The sequence below is a fragment of the Rattus norvegicus genome, chromosome 8 (genome assembly GCF_021556685.1).
Source record: "Rattus norvegicus strain SHRSP/BbbUtx chromosome 8, alternate assembly SHRSP_T2T, whole genome shotgun sequence".
NCBI lineage: Eukaryota > Metazoa > Chordata > Mammalia > Rodentia > Muridae > Rattus > Rattus norvegicus.
Window position 1 is genome coordinate 46,856,809 of NC_141541.1, and position 21,031 is coordinate 46,877,839.

The 21,031-nt window shown below is 37.2% G+C and overlaps 1 protein-coding gene across 1 annotated transcript; it reads right to left on the reverse strand.

Moving 5' to 3' along the window:
- Positions 1–17,633: 17,633 nt before the first annotated feature.
- Or8g17d (olfactory receptor family 8 subfamily G member 17D) lies at positions 17,634–18,569 on the reverse strand. The gene has a single exon (NM_001000800.1). The coding sequence runs from the start codon at positions 18,567–18,569 to the stop codon at positions 17,634–17,636; it is 936 nt and encodes a 311-aa protein (NP_001000800.1).
- Positions 18,570–21,031: the final 2,462 nt, after the last annotated feature.

Sequence of the window (21,031 nt, forward strand, 5' to 3'; positions counted from 1 at the left end):
ATAGTGTCAAAAATGATTGTACGGTATTATAATGTGTCACACCTTTGAAATTAATATTGTAGATAGTATTTTGAAACAAACTCATTTATTAAGAGATACATCTGAATAAAATAAATAACTGATTTATGTCAAGAGTTAAAAAGATTGTTTTAAAAAAATAATTGCACCTAACACATAAACACAAAGTCATATCAATGAAATCACAATTACTGATAAACTTTCCAGATTAAGAATTTTATTGATTCAAAACTTTTTGTTCCCTCAACTTTTGTAAATAGAGTGTGTCAAAAGCAGAAACTCAAAAAAAGCAAAAAATTACAATTTTTGTTTTCTTGTTCTGTTATATAATAAATATATGTATTAACTATTTCATGAAGTAAACAATGATAATTAATTAGGATTGATCTAACTTTATTTGCAGATATTTTAGTATACATCAGTGACTCCAAAAATTCCTCCCTGTAACTCAATAGTCACTGACTCCATGACATCTGAAAGCAGGAACGATCTAAACACTCAGTTATTTTAAAAAGTTTTATTTTTTTGAAAAATGATTTTTAATTAAGATTAGTACAGATATAATTTGTTAGGTACATGATTTTATGTAAGAATAAAGTACACTTTCTCTCTCATAAGCAGGTGAATGGAGTAATCTAAGTTGTGAGACATTTGGTTTCCTCACCCTGTATTTAACCTAAGTGTTATTAGGGTATAATAGTGCCCAAATAGTGTAAATTTATTTGCATTTTTGATAGATATTGCTGAAGGCTTTTCTTATAATACTTGAGATTCACTTAACAGTTTTGATGAAAAGTATTTTCAAATCAGTTTCTTGTTTTTTCTTGAGTCAGAGAAATTACCCAACTGGATATTTTTCACTTAAAATTTACATATTTCATATCAGTAACATATTTTTTAAAATATTTTCTCAATGTAAATAATTTTTTATTGTTTGTAAGAAAATATCGTAGAATTTTGTATTTATTAACATTTAACTTTAATCAAGTTTAGACAGATTTTCTAAATGAATTGAATTTACAAATATCTAGGAACCAATGTATCTTGATGGCAGTATGTATCCTGTTATAAAATTTATTACCATCATTTATCGTCAGTATATTGACACTGTTACAGTTATACTTGCAAGTGACCTAATTTTAATTTCCTTCAATTTTCATTTAATGAATGAATAAGTTATCAGGAAACCCCTGAAATCTCCCATTGCACGTTCTTGGTTTCTCTTTTGTCCCCTGCTGCCCTTAACTGCACTGTTAATAGTAGATATGTAGATACACTTCATGCCAGAACACAGGTGCACTTCTTTTCACTGCTGAGGATTAGACTTAGTGTCTAAGTTTACTAGGTTTGTGCTCTATGGCTGATCTATATCCCAGGCCCTGGGTTCTCAGAGAAAATATCTCACCAGTTCATCCTGACCTTGAATTTACTGCGATGCTCTCACTGATGATGTCCACCTTAATCCCAGCAAGAACACTGGAACTGGAGATACCTGCCACTTTAAAATACATAAGATTGTCCACTGTGTTGTAAGGGAAACTCAAGCCACCCTCTTTTGTACTTAGAGGAGTTTAGGATTTCTCAGCCTAGAGATCTGAGATTTTATGTCTGTAGTATTATATTCAGAGCATGTGCATGCTCTCAAGTCATGAACACCTTCCTTACGACCTGTGTCATTTCTTTCAGATGCTCTTGGGGATTTTCACAATGTAGTTATTGGTAGCCCTGGGGAACCAATTAGACTTAAGTTTACTATACTCTTCGTCAAGATTAAAAGATTAGAAGCTTAGAAATAGAAATGAGATCATTCTCCTGTTTGCCAGCCTGTGGATAGACTAACCTTGACTGCAAAGCTTCTTGACAAATTCAATTTCCTTCTAGCATGTTAGAGTCTTTGCTGTGTCAACTCTTTAATACTTTCACTTCAATTCTGCAACCAATTCAGGGATTCTTTAGCTATGTAAAATGGACCTTGCTATTTACATCAGAATTTAATGAGCAGGAGAGTGTAGTTTGGTCACCTTATGTATTCTTCCAGTAAGACACTCTGAAAAGAATGTTAATGGAGTATATAAAAAGGAAAATTATAAATCAGTATCATAATATAAACTATTCCATGTAGACATGGTCTTATCGAAGAGCAACAGTGATTGAGTATGTGCAAGGTTCTGAAGTAGTTTCTTAAGTACAGTGTTTACTTTCTCAAGGAACTAAAAGCACCTCACTTACTAGACTGTGAAAACAAGGTACTGAATCTTCAACCACGAAATTGGAGGATAAGATAAGCCATGTTTGATTCCTGAACCAGGGACTTTCATGCTTCTTTCCTGTTCTCTATCAGAACTGACTGATGTTTGATACATGAGAAAATGATGAATGTTTCCATGGAATAAGGAAGAAAGCATGTGGGGTTCCTTCAAGCTTACATTGCATTTCAGTATATCAAGGGAAAAGGAACCCTCATTGCATTCAATTGCACAGGAGTAAATTTAAGGGATGGGTAAGCATCTGAGCCTTTTCAGAGGGCATGCTTTCATATACATAAGAAGGGAGTGTCTTATTTGAAATGAGACTATCCTGTGTTCACATATTTTTTCATAGACCAGGGATTATTTGATTTCACTAAATTTCCATGTATTTCTGTATATGCATGGACAGTACTTTAGGCTAAATATGCAATGACTAGTCACCATTAAAATAATAATGATTTTTTCATGAAAGTGTTGCAGTTAAAAGAGTTTAATAGCATTTTATTCATATATATTCTGAACAAAAAGATGCTTATCCTTTGGAGGAGTCCAGGACACAGCTGAACCAGAGGAATTTAAGCTGGGTAAAATCATAAGGATGCTTTGTATACAAGGCATAGTTTAAAAAGAAATTCAACATGAATTGGAAAATATTACTAGATATTGTAATATTTAATGTTTTCCATTCATTAATGTTTTCAATTTCTTTATTTGTTTATTTAAATTTTTACATCTTGACTCCAGATTTCCTACCCTCCATTCCTTCAGTCCTTCCCCAACCTGCCTCCCCCTTCTTCACCCAAGTCCACTCCTGTTCCATTTATTTTAAGAAAAAGGCAGGCCTCCCAATGATAACAACCACCTGTAGCATATCAAACTGCAGCAAGACTAAGCACCCATCTCCGATCTAGGCTGGAGGAGGTAACCTATTAAGATGACAGGGTCCTGAAATCAAGCAACACAGTCACACAGCCCTGCTCCTACTGTTAGGATTCCCACAAGAAGACTCAGCTACACAACTGTAAAATAAGGGCAGAGGACAGAATTTTGCCTATGCAGGCTCCCTGACTGATGGTGGAGACTCAATGAGCTCTTATGAGCCAAGCTTTGTTGACTCTTCGACTTTTCTTGTGGAGGAGTCCTTTCATATGTGGACTCCTTTCCTCACCCTCTTGAACTGGATTCTCTTTGCTCTGCACAATGTTTGATTCTCTGAGTAAGTTTCCATCAGTTTCTTTGTAAAGTCCCTTTCATAACATTTGGTCTAACTCCAGTCTATAAATATAGCAGAATATCATTAAGAATTATTTCATTGATTTATTTTTTCACTTGGGTTTATTCTATCCTAAGTTTCTGTGCTATCCAACTTCTGGGTCCTGACCATCCAGGCAATTTCTGTGGTGGACTCCATTTCATGTTATAGATCTCAAAAGGCATCAGTCACTGGCCACTTCTAAATTTTCTATGCTACCCTGTAACCCAGCACAACTATTATACATTGAAGATTTTGTGGCTGGGTCAGTGTTCCAAACCTTCCACTAGAAGTCTTACCTAGTTAGAGATGGCCTGTATATATTTCATATATACCAATCTAGCTATGTTAGTTAGGGTCATTCTCACAGATTTCTTGGAGATTCCATTTTCCTAGGTTTCTAGTTAATCCCAGACGTCTCCCCAACTTCTAATGGTCTCTCCCACTAATCTCTTCTTCCAGCTTCCTCCCAATCTGGGCCTTCCCATACCCCTCTCTAGATCATCCCTAAGTCTTCTTCCAATGCCTATTCTATTTCCCATTCATGGTGGGATTGTTACTTAGCGTCTCTGGTCTGTGGATTATAGCATGGTTATCCTTGACTTTATGGCTAATATCCAACTATTAGTGAGTGTATTCCATGCTTGTCTTTCTGGGTCTGTATTTCCTCACTTGGGGTGATCATTTTTACTTTCATCCATTTGCCTGCAAATTCATGATGTCCTTGTATTTAATAGCTCTGTAACATCATTGTGCAAGCATAGAACATTTTCTTTATTCATTCTTTAGTCAAGGGACATCTAGGTTGTTTCAGATTCCCCCACCCCCCAAATGACTCTAGATTGTTTCTGGCTGACTTAAAACTATTCAACACAGGAAATATTTGTGAAGTCTTTTTTTTTTCCTGAGTGAAAGCAGTGAGAAAAAACCTAGAAAGATTATTTATTGAAATGAAGGTTCACAAAAAATAAATTAGTTTAAGAGGGTATCTATACATAAAAAATTCTATAAGGACATAGAAGGAAAATGTAGGACCAAATTAAGCATTGCAGCTAGTGATAGAGCTATTAATTTGGCTCCTCACCAAGTTAAAATTTTGCAACTTAAAAGGAATTATGTGAAAAGTATTTTTATCTTGAGTTTGTAGCTATTACGAATTTCTGAATATCAACAAAGTTGAAAATATGGCTTAGTCATCTTGGCTGACTCTGCTTTGGTATGGTTCTATCCACATCATGGCAACAGTTAAATTCAGCATCTATTATGAGTTTGAAATGCACAAAATTGCACATAACAATGTTTAATTATAAATTTTACTATGATAATATTTTTTGCTATGCTTTGTTTTGTTTATAATTTTTATTTTTTTCTGTGATTTGTTTTATTTTGTTTTTGATACAGAGTGTCTTAGATTTTTACTGCTATTAGACACGATGATGAAGGAACATCTTAAAAGGACAGCATTTATTTGGGGCTGCCTTACAGGTTCAGAGGTTTTGTCATTATCATGAAGGCCTGACCATGGCAGCATCCTGGAAGACATGGTGAATGAAGAGCTAAGAATTCTGTATCTTCACCTGAAGGCTGCTAGTAGAATATTGGATTCCAGGCATGTAGGATAAGGATCTTAAAGCCCACACCCACAGTGACACAGCTAATACAACAAGGACACACCTACTGGAACAGGTCCATACCTTCTAATCATGCCACTCCCTGCGCAGAACATATAGAAACTATCACGTTCCACTTCCTGGTCCCCATAGGTTTGTTCAAACATATGAGTCTATGGGGTACCTACCTAAACATAGCAAAATGCAATATACACTTAGTACAACTTCCAAAGTTCCCATAGTTTATAACAGCCTCAACAGTGTTAAACATCCAAAGTTCAGTCTCTTCTGAGACTCATGAAATCACTTACTATAATTCCCAAAGCAAGACAGGAAAACCACTGGGCAAACTCCAAAATCTGCATCTCCAAGGCTGTTGTTAAAGCAGTCTTTAGATCCTCAACTTCTATTTCATCTTTATTGACAGCAACAAACTTTGTTTTTCCTGGGTTGGTTTTACTCACTGTTAGTAGCTTTCCTCAGCAGATAGCCCATGGCTCTGACATCTCCAAAATCTTAGTGAGTCCAAGGCAATTTCAATGTTGTAGCTTCTTGTTTCAATGTCTAGGATCCACACATAATCTTCTGAGTTCCTCCAAAAATCAGCTTTCATCTTTCTAGCTCTTTCCTTGTAGAATCTAAGCTCAGGTTGATCCTGCACTGCCACTGCTGTTCTAAGTGATCATCCCATGGTACTGGCATCTCCCATAGACTGGGGTCTTCTGCAGCAACTAAGTTTCACTAATAGCCTCTAATAGGCTTTCTTCATGTTGCCAAACTTCAAATTGTTTGCATGACTTCTTCAGTCCTTGACCTTCAACTGCACCTGAGGCTGCACCTTCACTAATGGCCTTCCTTGGCCTCTCATAGTGTCAAGCTTCAGCTGTTCTTCATGGCCCCTTCATGCCTTCAAACCCAGTACCACCTAGGAGACTCTTACCAAGTACAGCTGTAGCATGAGGTACAACCTTGGCTACCTCTGGAATACAGCTGCTTTGTGCTCTTAGAAAACACTCCCAGAAGATTTCACCTCAGTGATGGTAGTCTCTTCTTAATTACCACTAAATTCTTAGCTCCAGCTAACTAGCTAACCAGTAGCCCCTTCTACTTATCACTATAATACCAGAGTCACATGACTGAAGCAGCTGAGTTCTTCTGCTTGCTGGAGCTGGAACATGGCCTACTTGTTCTCTTATGTTATCACCAGCTTTCTGTTTTTCAACTGCTTAAGCTTGACTGTCCTGGATCCTGTTTTGTAGATTGACCTTGAACCCCGAGATCTGCTTGCCTGTCTCCTAGGCTTAAAGATGTGTACCACCATGTCTAGATCTAAATTTAGCTGGGTGATATCTTGCCCTAAAGTCCCATTCCCTTAATCTAGTATCTCTTAGAGCACAGGATTCAGCCCCATTTCATTTCTTGAAGTCGCTTTAATACTCAAAATATATATTTTATATTTTTCTTTTCTAAGCTTGCTACACTTGCTCAAAATGCCCTTAATGATACATAATTGGAGAACAAAGTCTCTGCTGGGCTTTTTTTTTTTTTGAGACTTCTTTGTCAATGAAATTAATATAAACCCCAGGTAGACTTTTTAGACAAGGGCAAAAAGCAGCCATATTCTTCAAAAAATTTTCACAAAACAGTCCCTATACCACATATTAAAATTCATTTTCTTAGAAACTGATTGGATTAGGTCTACACATTTAAAATTACTCTCAGCAAAAAAGTCTTTTAGGATGGCCCAATAAACCCCATTTAAAGCATCCCACAGCTTTCCAAACCCAAAGTCCCAAAAAATTTACATTTTTCCAAACAAAAGCATGGTCAGGCCTATCACAGTATCTACCAGTCCATGGTACCAATTTCTGTCTTAGAGTTTTACTGCTGTGAACAGACACTATGACCGAAACAACACTTATAAGGACAACATTTAATTGGGAGTAGCTAACAGGCTCAGAGGTTCAGTCTATTATCATCAAGGTGGTAACATGGCAGCATCTAGGCAGGTATGGTGCAGGAGGAGCTGAAAGTTCTACATCTTCATCTGAAATAGAATACTGATTTCCGGGGAGCTAGGACAAAGTTCTTAAGCCAACACCCACAGTGACAAACCTACCAACAAGGCCACACCAAATCTAACAGGGCCATTCTTTTTAATCCTGCCAAACACTAGGGAGGGCATAGGTAAACCATCACGCAAGATTTGTCTGTTTATCCCTGGCTTTCCTAGAACTTACTTTCTAGACCCAGTTGGTCATGAACTCAGATATTCTCCTGCCTCTATCTCCTAAGTGCTTTGATTTAAGACATGTACCACCACAATACTTATCTTTATTTAATGATTTGCATTCATCATATGTTGATAGTTTTTCCTTTAAAAGCATCTTCTGTCCATATTTCACAATCCATATATCAGATTACTAACATGCTTAATGTCAGATAAACAATTTCTCTGTAGCAATTTAGGTTTTAATAGTGTGTTGTGTTAAGAATGTTACATTTATGTAGGAAATATCAAAGTACTCTGTATGAAGTAAGAAGCAAAAGAATTAATTCTAGAGGATCATAATCCTGTATTAAAATAAGGTTTCATTATGTGTCCAAAGCAGACACTTGAGAATTTGGTTCAGCAGAGGAGTTTAGGACCTGGGATAAATTTCTGCTGTTGAAAGTGAAGAATGTAGAGATTTTGAAGGACCCTAATTCTTACTGAAGCATAAGAACTATTAGGAGGCTTTGCCTGGTAGAAAGTTGGTAGGTTATGAGGTTATGAGGTTATCCTAAGGGCTTTTGCCAGCTTTACACTCACCGCATTAGGTCCAGTTTAGGTCAAGTACTAGCTTCCTGCCTCTGGTCAAGGCAGGGTCAAGTTCCATCCTTTACCCCCAGTTCTTGGGAGGAGCAGGGACATTCTTGAACATCCAAAGAATGTGCTGTCTGATAGTTAAATGACCCTCTTTTCTCAGATAGAGCTTGAAGGCATGTCATATTAGTTTAAACTAAACTTGCTGATGTAATCTGTACCCTAAAAAGTATAAAAACTGCTTATTTATAGACATTCGGGGTCTCCTTCTAGTCACTTGCCACAAGGGGCTGATTGAAGACTGACCCGACATGCTGGAAATTAAACCTCTTGTGTGCTTAAACCTCTGTTCTTGTGCATCACTTGTGCATCACTTGGTGGGTCTTCCAGCAGGTAAGACTAACTTCAAGCCTTATATTTAAATTTTATTACCACAACACTCCCTAAACAGAAACTTGTAATGAAACTAGTGACAATGTTGCAATCTGAAACTGTAAACAGTGACTTGCTAGAGGCTTAGCGTGCCTAATTCTGACAAGAAAAACTGTGAAACAGGGCTCAGTTACATGACCATCTTCACTCTTCATTTTTTCCTGCTCTTTAACTCTTTTTTAAAACTTAATTTTTTTGTTTTGTTTTGTTTTTCCTGCATTTTTTTCTGTATGTGTTTTTTATTTACACTTCAAATGTTATTCCCTTTCCTGGTTTCCCCAACATAAGCCCCCTATGCCCACCCCCTTGCCTTCTTCTACAAGGGTGTTGCCCTCTCCATCAACGCATTTCCCACCCAGACCCCCGACATTCCCCTATACTGGGAGGACCTTGGCAGGACCAAGGGTTTCCCCTTCCTTTGGTGCCCAATAAGGTCATCCTCTGCTACATATGCAGTTGGAGCCATGGGTCAGTCCATGTATAGCCTTAGGGTAGTGGTTTAGTCTCTCAGAGCTCTGGTTGGTTGGCATTGTTTTTTTTATGGGATTGCACGTCCCTTCAGCTCTTTCTGTTTTCTTTTTCTTTTTCTTTTTATATGATGGAGAACATTCAACTGGGGCTGGCTTACAGGTTCAGAGGTTCTGTCCAGTATCATCAAGACAGGAACATGGCAACATCCAGGCAAGCATGGTTCAGAAGGGGTTGAGAGTTCTATATCTTCATCTGAAGTCTTGAAGCAGAAGACTGGCTTCCAGGCAGCTAGGACTAGGGTATTAAAACTTACACCCACAGTGACACACCTACTCCAATAAGGCCACACCTTAAAATAGTGCCACTCCCTGGGCCAAGCATTAGCAAGCCATAACAACTTATATCACTGTTCCCAGTAGAATAGAGGGCTAGTGACATTATATTCTTTCTATGCTTGGATCTGGGAAGGTTCTGTATCTCCCCTCTTTGGGACCTGTACCTGAGGTCCCAACGGCTGCTGTTCATTGTATAGGTGAGTCAGTCCACACAGAGAGAAGCCTGTGAGTGCTCTGCTGGCTTCTCCGACTGTCCCTGTTGATGTGTGAGCCAAGATGCCTCCAGATGATTTTAGCTCTTAACTGCTAAGCCTTACCTGTTGGGGGATCTGACAACATGGGACAAGCTAGCAACACTATGCTTTTTGTTTTTGAGTTTTTGAATAGCAGAATTTGCAAATATAATAAAATAGCAGCATTTAAATAGTTCTGGGGTGTTTTCTTACACAAGTTGCACAATGGTAGTCACTGGGGAAGATTCAAGCTCCCCCTCCAAAGCCCCTCAGCAGCTGCCACACGTGAGCTTACTTGTATTTCCTTTGCTAAAGTGTTGCCATTTACCCATACCTCACTGAAAGTGCAACAGAGTGTGCTTTTCACTCCTGTCCATGCAAGTCAGCATTTCTGTCCTCAAGACTGTGGTGTGAGTGAGCAGCCAATTGTGCTGCATTGCTGCTAGAGAAAGTTGGTTTTATAGTTTGTTTGTTTGTTTATTTATTTATTTATTTATTCATTTTTATTATATATATATATATATATATATTTACATATAAATGTTATTCCCTTTTCCAGTTTCCTGTCCATAAGCACCCATCCCCTCTCTGTCCCCCATTCGGGTGTCACCCCAATCCACCTCCCTTGCTGTCCCCCTCACTGACATTTCCTTGCACTGGGGGTTCAATTTTGGCAGGACCAAGGGCATCCCCTTCCACTAGTGCCCCAACAAGGCTATTCTCTGCTACATATGCAGTTGGAGACCTGGGTCAGTCCATGTATAGTCTTTTGGTAGTGGTTTAGTCTGCGGAAGCTCTGGTTGGTTGGCATTATTGTTCTTATGGGTTTGCAAGCCCCTTCAGCTCTTTCAATCCTTCTTCTAATTCCCCGAAAAGGGGGTTCTGTTCTCAGTTCAGTGGTTTGCTGCTAGCATTGACTTCTGTATTTTACATGCTACAGATGTGTCTCTCAGGAGAGATCTATATCCAGTTCCGTTTAGCATGCACTTTTTAGCTTCATCGATCTTATCTAGTTGTGATGGCTGTATATATATGGACCACATGTAGGGCAGGCTCCAAATGGCCGTTCCTTCTGTCATTGCTCTAAACTTTGCCTCCATATTCCCTGCTATGGATATATTTTTCCCCTTTTATGAAGGAGTGGCATCATCTGCATTTTGGTCATCCTTCTTCTTGAGCATCCTGTGGTCTGTGGATTGCATCTTGGGTAATTTGAGCTTTTGGGCTAATATCCACTTAACAATGAGTGCATACCAAGTGTGATTTCTGTGATTGGGTTACTTCACTCAGGATGATATTTTCTAGTTCATTCCATTTGCCTATGAATTTCATGAAGTCATTGTTTTTGATAGCTGAGTAGTACTCCATTGTGTAGATGTACCACATTTTCTGTATCCATTCCTCTATTGAAGGGCGTCTGGGACCGTTCAAGCTTCTAGTTATTATAAATAAGGCTGCTATGAACATAGTGGATCATGTGTCTTTGTTGTATGTTGGAACATCATTTGGTTATATGCCCAGGAGAGGTATAGTTGGGTCCTCAGGTAGTAGAATGTCCAATTTTCTGAGGAAACTCTAGACAGATTTACAGAGTGGTTGTACCAGTTTGCAATCCCACCAACAATGAAGGAGGGTTCCTCTTTCTTCATATCCTTGCCAGCACCTGTTGTCACCTGAGTTTTGAACTTACCCATTCTGACTCATGTGAGGTGGAATTTCAGGGTAGTTTTGATTTGCATTTCCCTGCTGACTAAGAATATTGAACATTTCTTTAGACATTTCTCAGTCATTCGAAATTCCTCAGCTGAGAATATTTTGTTTAAGTCTGTACCCCATTTTTCATAGGGTTATTTGGCTCTCTGGTGTCTAACTTCTTGAGTTCTTTGTATATTTTTTATATTAGCCCTCAATCCGATGTAGGATTGGTAAGATCTTTTCCCAAATTGTTGGTTACCATTTTGTCCTAGTGACAGTGTCTTTTGCTTTACAAAAGCTATGCAGTCTTATGAGGTCCCATTTGTCAAATCTTGATCTTAGAGCATGAGCCATTGGTGTTTGGTTCAGGAAATTTTCCCCAGTGCCCATGTGTTCGATACTCTTCCCCACTTTTTTCTTCTAATAGTTTGAGTGTATCTGGTTTAATGTGGAAGTCCTTGATCCACGTGGTCTTAAGCTTTGTACAGGGTGATAAGAATTAATCAATTTCCATGCTTCTACATGCTGACCACCAGTTGAACCAGCACCATTTGTTGAAAATGCTATCTTTCTTCCATTGGATGGTTTTACGTTTTTGTCAAAAATCAAGTGACCATAGTTGTGTGGGTTCATTTCTTGGTCTTCAGTTCTGTTCCACAATTCATTCTCTCTGCCTGTCTCTGTACCAATACCATGCAATTTTTATGACTATTGCTCTCTATTACTGCTTGAGGTCATGGATGGTTTTTACTTATTCACCTTACATCCTGATCATTGAGCCTCTCCTGGTCACCTGCTCCCAAAAAGCTTTCCCCTTGCCTCTTCTCCTCTGAACAGGTGGAGACCCTCCTGGATATGCCTTCCACCCTGGAACTCCTAGTCTCTGGAGTCCTGGCCTTTCCTCTTCCACTGAGGCCAGACAAGGCAGCTCAGCCAGTAGAACAAATAGACATACAGCCAACAGCTTTTGGGATAATCTCTGGCCATATATTCAGGACCTACATGATGGTAAACTGCACATCTGCTATATAGGAGTGGGAAAATCTAGGTCCAGTCCATGTAAGTTCTTTGGTTGGTGGTTCAGATTCTGAGAGCCCCAAGTATCTAGGTTAGTTTACTCAGTTGGTCTTCCTGTGGAGTTCCTATCCCCTTCTCAGACTGAAATCTTTCCTCCTATTCTTACATAAGAGTCCCCAAACTCCATCCACTGTTTTACTGTGGGTGTCTGTACCTGTCTTAATCAGCTGCTGGGTGGGGCCTCTGCAAGACAGATTCATGTTAGGAATTGGTTTTTGACCATGGGATGGGTCTCAAGTTCGGCTGCTTATTGGTTTGCCATTCCCCCAGTCTCTGCTCTGTCTCCTGTCCCTTCATTTATTGTAGACAGGATACATTTTGTGTTGAAAATTTTGTGGGTAGGTTGGTGTCTTTTTCTCTCCACTGGGGTTTGTGTCTGGCTATAGTACGTGGCCTCTTCAGCTTCCCTATCCTCAACGTAGTAAATCAAAAGTAAGGTCACCCCCATTAATTCTAGTGTGCCTCCTTTATCCCAGGTCTCTGTCTCTTCCTGGAGATGCCCTTCACCTTCTCACTCACATAAGGTGGAGATTTTCTTTAATTTTCATGGCCATCAAGCCATCTCCCCTGTCTTTCCCAATACCTGATCCTGAATATGCCTTTTCCCTCCCCATTCTCTTCCATCACATTTCCCTCTATTCATGTGCCTCTTATGATGGTTTTCTTCCCCTGTCTAAGTAAGATAAAAGTTTTCTCACTTGGGCCTTCCTTCTTGTTTAGCTTATTTGGGTCTGTGGGTAAACTAAATCTCATAAAAAAGAAAGTGGAAAATACCTTTGAAAGCATTGATATAGGAGACAATTTCCTGAACAGAACATCATGGCTCAGGCTCTAAGATCAACAATTGATAAAAGAGACCTCATTAAACTTAAAAGGTTTTATAAGGCACAGGACACTGTTAATAATACAAATAGTCAACCCACAGCCTGGGAAATTATCTTTACCAACCCTATATTTGAAAGAGGGCCATTATCTAAAATGCACAACGAAGTCAGGAAGTTAGACACTAACAACCCAAATATCCCAATTAAAAAATGGAGTACAAAACTAAACAAAGAAGTCTCAACAGAGGAATCTTAAATCAAAACAACTGTGAGGTTCCACACATCAGAATGCTAAGATGAAAACCCCAAGCGACAGTACATTCTGGTGAGGATGTAGAGTAAGAGGAACACTCATTCATTGCTGGTGGGAGTGTGAATTTGAATAACCACATGGGAAATCAATTTGGCCTTTTCTCACTTTACTCAGTGCCCTGCAGTAAGGTCATTTACCCACTGTACCATCTCTCCAGTGCCTATACTTCTTATTTTAATGGATCTAACAAAAACATACATAGGTCAAAAATAGTAGTAATACGAATGAATGTAACTATCATTATATGCATATATAAACAAAGGACTTATAACAGTAATATGGGACCAATCCATCTTTCCATCTCCAGCACTGTGTTAATTTTGTGATCCATAGTATGTTCAACTCTATGGTTTATGATCTACCCAGCCTGGGTTTGTGACTCAGTTAATGGTACTGGAAATAACAATTATCTTGTTGGTAAGGACTTAGGCCCAATTATTGGTTATTCCTATAACATTTTGTTTTCACAACAACATTGAACAAAGATTTCTAGGGAATTTAAGGATCACAACTTAGCAGGACTAGTGTTTTTTCTCCTATAGTAAAATGAAAAGTACATTTCTGTCTGATGAAAGCTAGCCAGTAAGGTTGGCACTTTCACGTTGGCTATAACATTACTTCTCTATACACTATGACACAGATATGTGGTATCTTCACTATTAGGGTCTTAACACCAAGATTAGATGGTAACTTTTAGCTAACGTTCTTGTAGCTCTTATCAAACACTATAACCAACTTGAAATCTGGAAGGCTGATGTCTCCACAATCCCATATGTTCAAACCTGTTTTGGGTTTCCTAGGTGTTTATGATTTCTGGTAACATTTAAGACTATTTATTGCCAGTTTTGATGAAGGGAGAGATTGAATTGGATTTGTAGACTACTTTTGATAGGATGCCATTTCCACAATATTATCCCTACAAGAGTGTACAAGGTTTTCAACCTTCGGTATCTTTGATTTCTTTTCTCCTGTCATGAAGTTGTATTGAACAAATACTTCATTTCCTTATCTGTTTCCAGAATATTTAACTCTTGGATACTATTGTGAATGGTATCCTTTTCATGATTTGTTTTATTTTTGTACATAGAATCCTGCTGGGCTATATGTGTTGATTTTATAATCTTGTTTGTATTTTGTTGAATATTTTATCAGCTGTATGTATATTTGAGTGGTAGCTTTATGTTGTTCTACATCTATGATCATACTGTCTACAACGAAGTATACTTTGATTTCTTCTTCTATTTACATCTCATTTACTTCTACACTGATATTACTGCTTCAGCAAAAATGTCAAGTTCTATATTTAACACAAGCGAAGGAAACATCCTTGTATTTGAATTTTCATTATTTAACACAACATGTTAATAATGTAATGTTGGATATATATTCGGTATTCCAGATTCTCCAAGAAATTTATCATGAAGAAATGTTGGATTTAGCCAAAGGCTTTAAATCATCTAATGAAGTTATCACACTGAAAAAAAATGAGCTGGTGTTCAGATGGTTCTACTTTTATATGTGACCTGGTCTGTGTAGAGAGAGGTATTGATTCCCTAATTGGTTCTTGATTGTGTTAATAGAGAAGGTGGAAGCTAACTGCTGGGTCAAAGGAAAAAGATGAGATTTTCAGGTCCCAGTAGGAAGAGAAAGCAACAAGATAGAAAAGTTCCTCTTAGTCCAGCATTCGATGGAGGAGCACAAATGTTATATAAGGTCTGGCTTCAAGTAGAATGAATGGCAGCTTCTGCAATAAGCAGAATTCTAATATAGGATAGCTGATGAGTTTAGGGCAATAGATTCTGCATCAGCAGTTGTGTTATCTCAAGGGTTTTAGAGTTAGAACTGTCTGTGATTTTCCATCCACAGAACAAAGGTGGTGAGAGAAAGTGCACAGTTGGTGTGCTCATTGGCAGCTTTGTGGGGCTAGCCTCAGGGTTGTTGGCTGGTGGAAAGGTATGTCAGCTGTCAGCATTCCTGGGAAAAATGTTATCTGGCACTTGAAAGAGCTAAGGGAGTGGGGTGACTGCTGATCACAGAACCTAGCAGAGAGTAAGGCAGAGCTCTCAATAAATAGCAAGCATTTTTATAAAATTACATGCTACACATCTTTCTTATGAAATTCGCTAATTTTGAAACTTAATGTTTATTATTTCAGTATTATATTACCAGGGGACTCCTTTATGGGTCTGTCTATTCACTGGACCATATTTCTCTTGCTCCTTGATAAACATTTCCTTCCTTTGATTTAGAAAATTTTCTTTATGTTATGTGTGCCACCTCACATAGCTGCTTTCCTTTCTTTATGCCTGTTCCTCCTCTTAAAATTTCCTGTTAGATTTTTAAAATAATATTTTGAAAAAAAATTTATACACTATATTTTAATCACATTTGCCTTCCAATAACTTTTTCCCCTGCACTGCACAGTGAAATTCATGATTTTGCCCCACACCTCTCTCTGGAATAAAAAAATAAAACTAAAACCAAACCCCCCCAAAAAAACAAAACAAAACCAAAACAATCAATGTAAAAACAACAAAAAATGCAACATAGTTATGAAGTATATTTTGTGTTGGCTAACTATTACAGAGCATAAAACCTGACTGGAAGTATTTTGATATACACAGTGTCTTCCTAATGAGTTTCTGTCTTAGGTTTGAAAATATTTCTTCAGTGATTTTGACAAGTACACTCTCTGTGCCTTTAATTGGGTTTCTTCTGCTATAGTCATAGATTTCATGCTTTTGTACTGTCCTATGGCTCTGTTCTTAGGTTTTATTAGATTTATCATTTTCTTTGACTGAGTGATCTATTTTGTCTTCTATCCCGATATCTCTTACATTTGATTCATTTTATTGGTGAAGTTTTATATTAAATATTTTGTTTGGTTTGTTCCATTTTGTAGCTTACAGTTTTATTCCATTTGGATTTTCTTCAGAAATTGTATTTTGAAACTAATGAATAAATTAAAATATATTTTGTATCCTTACCTGTTTTACTTATTTCCTTAACTGTGTATTTTCTGAGCCTACAATCAGCATTAATATCCTACTTGAATTCTTTGACCATTATTATACCATTATTATAATTTCAGTTTTATATTATTTCTCACTGTTTCTTACATGTTTATATTTTGTGTCATCATCATTTTTACAGCGATAAAGCATTTTGTTTGCTTTTTTATCTGTATGCTGCTGTTGTTTCACTATGAAAAATGGGCATGTGAAGCTTACGCTTGGTAGTTTCTTTTGGTATGGACGTTTGTTTCACATTTGTTGTGTGGTTGTTGAGATGTCTGCAATTCACATAAGGTACCAGGTTTTTGAGTAACCAGATTGTGCTTAATGTTCACAGTCAGTGTTGGTGAGCAATTGGAATATCAGAAGTTCTAGTTCTAATTTCATCTGAGCAAAGTTCATTTTCTTAGCACAATTATGTATCCAAAGATTCTAGTATGTTCTTATTGTAGAAATTCAAAAGTTTATGGAAGAGTATACAGAGATTTTTGTATTTGACAGGTCACCAGGAAAAGGGTCATGGAACTGAAAGGTGCAGGATTTGTCTGGATATCAGGTATTGTAGGCTGCAGTCAGTGCAATGGGAGTGCTGTCTCTATAATGCTAGATAGACAGCGTATAAGGAATAAAGCCTGAACTTGCCCTGTGACCTTTAAATGCATATGTGTACAGTCATTCACATGTATGTACACAATCATATTAACATATAAACATACACATACATACCCAAAAACAAAAAAAAAACTAAAAAATAATCAATGTTATCACCTTTGTGTGATGATTTATTTCAGATAAACTATGAGTAATATATTTCAAACTTTCTCTATTAACAGTGGGCTGCCAACAGTTTCGTATACACTCTTGAACAACTTGTGAAATTTACGTACAATGTCAGAAAACACTGTGTGAAACACAGAATGGTCAATAAGCAACAACATTTTGATACATATTGGATGTCAATTGTATATATTAGGGACAAATAGATATCAAGAAAAATTATCATGGACTGGTACTAGGAAATAATTTCTTGATAACTGGAAGTGATACTGAAGAAGATTTGAGGTAAGATAATATGGAAAATAATATTAAGAAAGCTATGAAAGAAATAATGTCATAGAAGGGGTTGGGGATTTAGCTCAGTGATAGAGCACTTGCCTAGCAAGATCAAGGCCAAAAAAAAGAAAGAAATAATGTCATAGAGTCTCAGAAAAAGAAAAATGACACACTCGTTAAAACATATTCAACTCATACTATGTAGTAGCCCTAGATTAAGACCTAATGGAATATTTTATACATTATATTTATCAGAAAAGTAATTTTTTTCCTATTAGTTTCTTCAGAGCAATTTTTATATCCTTATTCCTCAGGCTGTAGATCATGGGGTTGAGCATGGGAACAATGATGGTGTAAAATACAGAAGACACTTTTCCTTCACCCATAGGACTTGAAGATGATGGGTTCAGATACATAACTGCAGCAGAACCATAAAAGACAGCAACAACTGAGATGTGGGAGCTGCAGGTGCTGAAAGCTTTGGCTCTGCCCTCAGTGGATTTAATGCGTAGGATGCTGATAATGATGAAAACATAAGAACTGAGGATGGTCAGGTTTGGGAGAATGGTATTAATTACACTAAAAATTAGAATCATTGACTCATTCACAAAAACATTAGAGCAGGAGAGATGAAGGATAGAAATAAGATCACAGAAATAATGGTCGATGAAATCAGATTTGCAGAAATCAACCCTAAATATACACCCTACATGCACTGATGCACAAACTATGCCTATAATGTAAACTCCTAAAACAAGAGAAAGGCACTTATGTTGAGACATGATGATACTGTAAAGCAAGGGGTTACAGATGGCAACATAGCGATCATAGGCCATTGCAGCCAGCACATAACACTCTGAAACAACAAAAATGACAAAGAAGTAAAGTTGAATTATGCACTCAGTGTAAGATATGTCATTCTTCGCCATCAAAAAAATCATCAGCATTTTGGGAGTAATAACAGTAGATTGGCAGAGGTCAATGAAGGACAGACTGCTGAGGAAGAAGTACATGGGTGTTTTCAGGTGGGAGCTAAGCAGGATCAGGATGATCGTGCCAAGGTTCCCCAGTACTGTTAGCAGGTAGATTCCAAGGAAGAGGAGGAACAGGGGCAGCTGCAGTTCTGGTTGGTCTGTTAAGCCAGAGAGGAAGAATTTGGTCACTGTGGAGCGATTGCCTTTTTCCATGCTCTCTGATCAGAATCTGAAAGGAAAAGATATGGACTTTTGAGGTACATGGTTGCTCTTCTTTTTGAAGCAGCTACCACCTTAAATTCTATATGCGAATGTCTTGCTATACCATCTTCACTTTGTAGAAGTTGTCTCATTTTAAAATTTTTACATTCGATTTTCAAAATTAATGACAGTTTTCAGAAAATATTTAATTTGTCTTTATACTGTTGAAAATGTTTGCACTGTTAATTTTCTATTTCATCATATCAAAACTCCGAACCTAGTATTTCTAAATACTAACTCTAAACCACATAATTTATTAAGAAGTACATTTGAGTAAGTACAATAGCTAATGTGAGTCATGATTTTAAACTCTTTTTCAAAATACAAGTGTGCCTAAATCATAAATGGCAGAGACATATCTATAAAATGACAATTAGTGACAACATTTCTGGAATAAGAATCTTACTGTTTCAATTTTTCTTCTTTCCCCTCAACTGTTTTGAATTAGAGGAGGTAAAAAGTCTAGTTCCAGGAAGAAAAAAAACAAGTATTAAAGTATGTTTCCTTGTTCTGCTACATAATAAATATATGTATTATCTATTTTTGCAAAGTAAATGTTCATAACGTATGAGGATTGATTTACCTTTACTTACAGATGGTATCATAGAATATAACTCCACATAACTTTAGAGTTGATGAACATTTCCAGCAAAGTGAAAATATACAAAACTAATTTACATAAATCAGTAGCCCTCCTATATACAAATAATAAATTTACTGAGAAGGAAATTGGGGAAACTATGTCTTATCCAATAGCCACATAATATAAACTATCTTGGAGTAATAATAACCAACAGTGAAATAATTGTAAGAGGACAAGTGAAGGGTATAATTGGGAGAGGGATTGGTATGGGTGAGACTGGAAGGAGAGGATGGAGGGGTAGGAGGGGGCAGGATCCAGTTGTAAAATGAATAATAATATAAAATATCAGGTAACTGGTCCATAAGAAATGCAACAATTTCAAGGTTATTTCCTGGCTTCCATGAGCTTATGGACACACACATACACACACACACACACACACATTCACACATTCACAAACACATGCACGCACACACACACACACACATACACACACACACACACACTCTATCTCTTCATAAAGAAGGTAAAGGCAGTCTTTAAGAAACTACTAAATGAAACAAGTCTAAAACAAAAACTATCAGCTTGTAATTTGCAAAGGAAAAACTTTGGAATTGGGTTTGTAATTCAAAGTTACTTAAAATGTAGCAACTTTACTAAAATAAACTAACTAAACTAACTAATAAAAAAAACAGCATTTGTGTTACCAATCAATTGTCATTGTTTTGGACATCTTACTTAAGACTGACTAAAGACATCCTGGAAAATTAAATTCACAACAAGCTTCCATGCTATAATTCACACATCCAAAAGGAGGATGGCTGAATCTTTCTCAGAAGGGGAACTAAAATATATATCAGAGGTGGACAAAGGGAGGGAAATGAGTGGGAGAGTGACGGGGAGAGAAACACAATGGGATGGGGACCAGATGTAGCGAGAACAGGAAAGAGAAAATGAAAATAGGTTGGGAGGTAGGGTGTGTGGGAGGGAACAGCAATCACTAATACGTGCTAGAAACCTGGGATGTAGGGAGGTTCCAGGGGGTCTTTGGGTGCAACTCATAGCACTGGGGAAATGGATCAGGGCTTGGATAACTTCGGTAGGTGGACAGTACTTCCAACGGAGAGAGTCAAAAAGAACAACTCTCCCATAATACTTTCAACCCAAAATATGTCCTGCCTACCTAATGTCCATAAATAAAGATAGAGCAGAAAGTGAGGGAATGGCCAAGCAATGATTGGGCCATACATATTGTGTGTGTATGTATGTATGTATTTGTATGTATATATCATAGTTCCAATGCAAATTTTGAATATACAATTCCTCTAGATATTAACAGAAACAGTTTTAGTGACCTTAGTTTCACTCATATACAAATTGCAATTTTGATTTACTTTCAAATAAAATAACCTGAAATTGAGATTTTCTATGTTGAGTTAATGAAAGACAGTAAAAGAATATGGAGCAGTTAAGGATAGCAGGGCACTAAGCAGAGAAAAAAGAATATGCAGTGGGAGATTTTTAGAGATTCCTGACAATGTTTTTGTTCATTAGGTGACAATTGAAGGGAATTAAATTTAAGTTAGTAGCCAGTAGAATTGTAACCATGTTAATGTACTGACAAAAAGTGATGGTAATAAATTTTATAACAAGACACATACTGCTGTCAAAGTACTCTGGGCCTTAGATATTTGCAAGTTAAATTAGTTCTGAAAACCTAAGTCTAAATTTGAATAAATAGATTATTCTGTGATACTTTCTTATCCAAGTATTAAGAAAAATAGTTCACCTTGAGAAATAATTTATGTGATATATATATATATATAACAAG